This window comes from Dermochelys coriacea, chromosome 7 (assembly GCF_009764565.3).
Source record: "Dermochelys coriacea isolate rDerCor1 chromosome 7, rDerCor1.pri.v4, whole genome shotgun sequence".
Classification (NCBI taxonomy): domain Eukaryota; kingdom Metazoa; phylum Chordata; order Testudines; family Dermochelyidae; genus Dermochelys; species Dermochelys coriacea.
This window is the reverse complement of record NC_050074.1, coordinates 105,875,310-105,881,062: the sequence shown is the minus strand read 5'-3', so window position 1 is coordinate 105,881,062 and position 5,753 is coordinate 105,875,310. Positions and strand designations below refer to the sequence as shown.

Below are 5,753 nucleotides of genomic sequence, written 5' to 3'. Positions count from 1 at the left end.
AGGCCACAAAGGTGATTTGCTTAAAAACAGGTATCCACTTGATCATCGCCTCTTACCAGTCTTCAGTCTATTTATGAAGAAGCAGTGTCAGGGATGGTATAGATAATACTTAGTCCTGCCTTGAGTGCAGTGGACTGGACTAGATGACCTCTCAAGGTCCCTTCCAGTTCTACGATTGGTTGGTACCATAAGAAGAGGCTGGTCCACTGACCTTCTGGTAAGAGAATAAACGCAGTAACTATATCTGGCCACTAGAGGGTTCATGGGTTTTACTGAACTGAAAATGATGGCTCAGGAACCAAGGAATGTTAGGATTCTCCCTGGGGTCATGGCCAGGTTAGTGTTGCAAGGGATTATTTAGGTTTGGACCCTGAGGGAAAACAGGTTCACAAAACAAAAATAATTTCATCTGAGAATGATTAAGAACAATTAAACAAAGTATAATTTTTAAAACTGCTTTATTTAGACAAACACACCTATAGATAGATAGGACTTACCAGCTACCTTTTTGGTTGGAAAGCCAATGTGCACTTTAAGCATCATGACACAGAAGAAATACGTTCTTGAACAACATGTTGTAATAATTTGTGCAAACTGCATGAGACAGATTTTTGTGAACCAATTACTTCCTGGCAGTTCTTTTTCATTGTGGTGCTTGCAATGATGAAGATGAAATGTGATTTTCCTCTCTAACAAATCCTTTAAAAAAATCAGATTCCTCTGTTATGGAAAAGAGTGCACTGCATACTGGAAGCTCTGCACTTTAAATATTTTCTACCACAACCAACCCTTTTAAAAATAATAATGTAATACTTTTCTCTGATGTATGTTTTCTACCTCATTTGGCATTAATGCTGTGTTATTAAAAGAATAATTGCAGAAAAAAGCTCTTTTGATCTAAGGCCTGATCCAAAACCCACTGAAATCAGTAGAAATGAAAGGTAGAGAGGTAGCAGGTATATCACCAATAACTGGATACTTCCTCATGTGTCAGCCAGGTTTCCCACACCCTGCCTGACAATTACAGAACTAAAGTTTCAAGTAGCAGTAAGCAGTACTACTTTCCTATTCCCACTAGCAAACTCTCTTCATTAATTTCTTGGGATGCCAGACTCCTAGCTTTCAATTTTTGAGCCCAATGCAGTACCCTTGAAGTCGATAGGAGTTTTAACATGATTTTTAAGGTTACAGCAATTGCCCCTTTATAAGGTTGTATTACCCCCCTGAAACAGGTAAATGATCTCCAGAGATAAAAGCAGGGCTTAGGGGCATCTTTTGTTCTTATGCGCATCATTCATATAAATACAACAGTAACTAGTGTCAGAGTTTCTGAGTTTTCAGTTTATGAGGGATGCCCTGCCAAACCAAATGACAAAGAGAAATGTTTTAAAAGGAAACTTCAGGAGAGAAACTTGGGAGAATTAGTGTTAGGTACAGTAAATGTAGAGAGGGTTATCTTTTCCATCTCCTAGGCCTATGATTACATCTCAAATATGCCAATAAAATCCAGTGGTTACTTTTTTTCCCCGAAGAAAACATGCTTCAGCGAAGACTAGAAAACAAAATCAACTTCTTACACTTTAAATTACCATGCAACCATCAGAAATGTACACTTGAACTCTGCAGCCTAATAAGGAAAAACGTATAAAATGATATACAGTATGTATGTATAAATATTTGGACCACATAATGTCTGAATGTTCCACCTGTTTGGTTTGTCACAGTCGTTTACCTATGTATATCAGGACCTTTACTTTTGTTCATCCAAAGATATAGCGCAGCACGAGTGTGAAGTATAATCTAAGAAATCAATCATTACATGCCACAGACTACCCTTGAACTCAAATATGCCTTTACAGAAGCGCGGCTGCTCTGCTCATAGATATCCATCAATTTAAAGGGATTAACGGGAGAAGCCCGACCCTGGCTCCCACGGAAACTCCCATTCGTCGCAGTGGGACCAAGAGCGGGCGCTAACTATGCCGGGGAAGGATGCCTTAAAATACCAAACACGTGGGAAGATGGCAAACCTGAGCGTAGTTTTATTAAAGTTCTCCAGTTTCCAAACTCCGTGTTGCATCCGGGCAGCCTCAGCCAGGTCCTCGGTTCGGACTGCACGCTCCGGTCGGTCACGGAGACCGCAAACACGGGCCCGCTGCTGTCTGAACTGGAAACCTCCACCTCCACCGGAGCGCGTGTGCCCTGCAAGTCAGCCTGCGCCCCTTTGCCATTCCCTCCAGCCGTGGCAGAGGGGGCGACGGGGCGACAGGGACGCTCCCTGCGGATGGCAAAGGCGCTGCCTGTTTCTCCCGCGGCCCTGTGGCCGCTGTTCACGTGGGCAGGGCGGCGGGGGCCGCCTAAGGGGCTGCGATCCCCCCCCCCCCCACGGGAGGGGAGCGCGGGGGTTGTGAACGCACTTGGCGGAGGGGCGGCGAGACACACCCACGTGCGGAGCCCCCGCGGGCTGCCCCCAGGCTGGGAAAGGCTGGAACTTGTCGGGGGGGGGGGGCTCGTTAGAGGTGCGGGGTGTAGAAGGGGGCCAGGTAGGCCGGGCCGAGGAAGGGCGCCGCGGCCAGGGGCAGGGGAGCAGCCGCTGGGAAGAGGACATTGGCGGAGGGGTAGGAGGGGAAAGTCTGGAAGGCCAGGGCGCTAGGGCCCGGCGGGCTGGGGCTGCCGCCGCCTGCTCCGCACGGGGGCACCGCGGCGCTGGCTGCCGGCTGCCCCGCCCCGTCCGCCCCGGGGTTCTGCTTCTTCCACTTGGTCCGTCTGTTCTGGAACCAGATTTTGACCTGGGTCTCGGTCAGGCTGAGCGACAGGGCCAGGTTGAGGCGCTCGCACACCGACAGGTAGCGGGTGGCCCTGAACTTGTTCTCCAGGGCCACCAGCTGCTCGTACGTAAAGGCCGTCCGGGCCCGCCGGGGCTTGGCGCAGCTCGGCGCGGCGCGGCGCCGCTTGGAGGCTGGCGGGGAGCCGGGGTCGTCTCTCTCCTCCGGATCGGGCGAGCCGGCGAAGTCGTGCAAGCGCGCGGGGGCTGCTGCGGGCTGGCTCCGGGCCGGGGCCGGGGCCGGGGCCGGGGCCGGCTCGTCCCCCTCGCACGCGGAGCCCGCCAGGGTGGACGCGGCCTCGCTCTCTCCCTTGGAGTTGGCATCTAAGGGAGAGAAGGGGGCTGATCAGAGGGACGGGACGAGCCCTTTCGCTGCCACATCCCTGCGCCTGCCGCGGATCCAACCTGACCTGCGCCAGCGCTCCCCTGCCGCCAGCTGCTCTCCGCGCGCAGCTGTGTCACCGGGGGCACGCGCGGCTGGGGCAGGCGCCTGCTGCCGGCTGCTGTCAACTCCTCATTTGTTTATTAAACTCAGCTCGCAAAAGACACTCCCCTCCCCCCTTTTGCCCCCTAGACCGAGCCATTTAAAAGGGCTCTTCTTTCCGGACCGTCTTTAAAACGGGAGAGCACTTGGGATTGCTTCCTCCCTCCTAAAACATTTTTTTTTAAAAGCAGATTTTTTTTAAAAAAAAAAAAAATATCATTTGTCCTTTAAGAAAAACCTGGCCGTCTAATATGTTAAACCCTTTCTGTGCTCCAAACTGTGCGAAACTCGTTTGGGTGCGGCGGTATGGATCTCTGGCCAATTAAATAAGTTATTAAAGCCCCCTTTAAAGAGACAAAAATCCCCTCCCCCTTTCCATCTGCTCTTCCCCGCCGTGCTAATAGAGTTTCAGATTTGTGAGGGGCGGATCGATAGATGTCATCTATTAAAGGTAAGTTTTAATCGAACAATATTAGGATCAGGCAGGGGGAAAGAGGTTTGAAGTTGGTACCTGCAAGCTGCGGGAAGGAGATATGCAGGAGTCAGTAATAGGATATCGATCAATGGGGAGCTAAGGCATCCTCTTGTGGGGACGATTTGAACAATTATCCAGCCTGGCTGTCCCAGTGCCAATCAGGGCCAGCCAACGAGCTGGAGACGAAAACAATTGCATCTAACTTTTGGTTTCCCATCAGACCTGGGGGCGCTGCAGTATAAGCGGTGACCCGAGCAGGGTCACGGCTCAAGGAAATCTGCACCTAATGACCCTCCTCCCAAAGCAGTTTTCCACGGCAACTTCTTAAAGGTGACATCCCCACACCAGGAGCGGCTAACCGCTGCCTGCCTGCCCTTCCTTGGGAAACATTCTGCAGAAGGGGTTAATAAATATCTCCGTGTCCATCGCTGACATAGGCTGCATGAGCCAATTTTGACTTACGCTCATCAGCAATGTATTGCTGTTCCGTGGGAGTCCTGGCTCTACTCCCACTCTAATTCAGGTGCTCAAATAGTTCAGCATCAAAACGAGCCAGTCAACGAGCTTGTTTTTTAAAATATATCATCAGGTTTTAAACAAACTACAGACCCGTTCTGCTGCCTGTTTCATGACATCTTAGCAGACCCGCTAAACAAATCGCAACCACACTAAAACATAATCCTCATTGCTTTTAACCCAGTTTGTTTTAGCATGCGCACACAATTTATGGAACTGGCCCCTTTCGGCTGATGGACAGGACACGGTTTCTTGTTAATGTGTTTGAAAATAACCATGCGGATTGAATGCATTCCTACCATATGCCTCTAGTGTGTCCCTGCTGCTCCTTTGGTTCGCAGTATCCTTTTCTACTTCAACTCCGCCGAAACTTTTCTCTGGCTCTCCTGAATGCGAGATGCTGCCCCTGCTCTGCGCAGCCGGATTGCTTTTCCTGGTAAATTTCTGGGGATCCAGGATGTCTAAGATGGAGAAGGAGATTTTATGATGGATGGGGGCCACCTTGGCCCCACTGTCCTGACATTCCAGCATTCCCCCCTCAAAGATCCCGAAAGAGTTGTGGTGCCCCCAGACAATTGGCCAGCTGCTCGCAGGGAGCAGAGACGTGGTGCCAAAGATGCGTTCGGTCGCTGCGTGGCTTTCAGTCCTGCTCGCTGCACGTTAGATCCCCCGGGGACGCTGTGTCCGTAGGAGGAAGGGTCCTGAGGTGTGCAAGCTTGCGCTTTGCAGATGTCCTTCTGGAGTGAAGCGGCTCCTCTGCTTCGGTCTAGGAGGAGGATGCAGGCTTGGAAAGGGAAAGGGTTGGAAGTGGGGGTGGGGGCAGAGGAGGGGGCTGCACCGCCGTTGGCACTTTCTCCGCTTTCCGACCAGCCTGGCTGCCCCAGCCACGTGGAGAGAGCAGCGCGGGCTGCCTTCAGTGGGGTCTTTGAAAGCTGCACTAGTATCATTAAAGCAAGAGCCGCTGGTTGGTCCTCACACACGCAGCTTGTGTGTGTGGTGTGTGAGCGAGACGTGTCTCCCAGAGTAACGTGTCATGGGGGGAGGGAGGAGGTTAACCCCTGCAGAGGGTCGGTTAAAATCCCAGAAGAGCACAGATGTTTGATTTGGGGGAATCCATAGCTCCACTTACCAACGAATTACGCAAAAGAAAAGGAGTACCCGTGGCACCTTAGAGACTAACAAATGGAGTCTAGTTTTAACCTCGGATATTGCTGTACCAGCATGCAGAAATGTTGATCTTTTGGTTTTTTATTTTGTTTTTATTTTTTTTTTTTTTTATTTCCTTAGAGGCCACCGGTAACCGCAACATGTTGTAACAACGTGTATACAAAGTGTACCGCTGCCATACGTTCTCAGGTGCAGAAAACCCCATTGCTTTGATTTAAGAAAATCTCCACTCCAGATCCAGGTCAGACCTGGATTCGCAGTACGATTGGGGAAAGGGCAGAGAAATT

The 5,753-nt window shown here is 50.6% G+C and overlaps 1 protein-coding gene across 2 annotated transcripts; it reads right to left on the bottom strand.

Annotated features, from left to right (window-relative positions):
- Positions 1-441: 441 nt before the first annotated feature.
- NKX1-2 (NK1 homeobox 2) lies at positions 442-5,261 on the bottom strand. Of its 2 annotated transcripts, none has more exons than XM_038410366.2 (2): positions 4,599-5,261; positions 442-3,148 (listed from the first exon to the last, which is right to left on the bottom strand). In XM_038410366.2, the coding sequence occupies exons 1-2, from the start codon at positions 4,828-4,830 to the stop codon at positions 2,514-2,516; spliced, it is 867 nt and encodes a 288-aa protein (XP_038266294.1). In that variant the 5' UTR covers positions 4,831-5,261; the 3' UTR covers positions 442-2,513. The 2 variants fall into 2 exon arrangements, 1 of the variants encoding a protein (XP_038266294.1); XR_006282829.1 differs by lacking the exon at positions 4,599-5,261 and adding an exon at positions 3,820-4,055 and having other exon boundaries at positions 3,030-3,148.
- Positions 5,262-5,753: the final 492 nt, after the last annotated feature.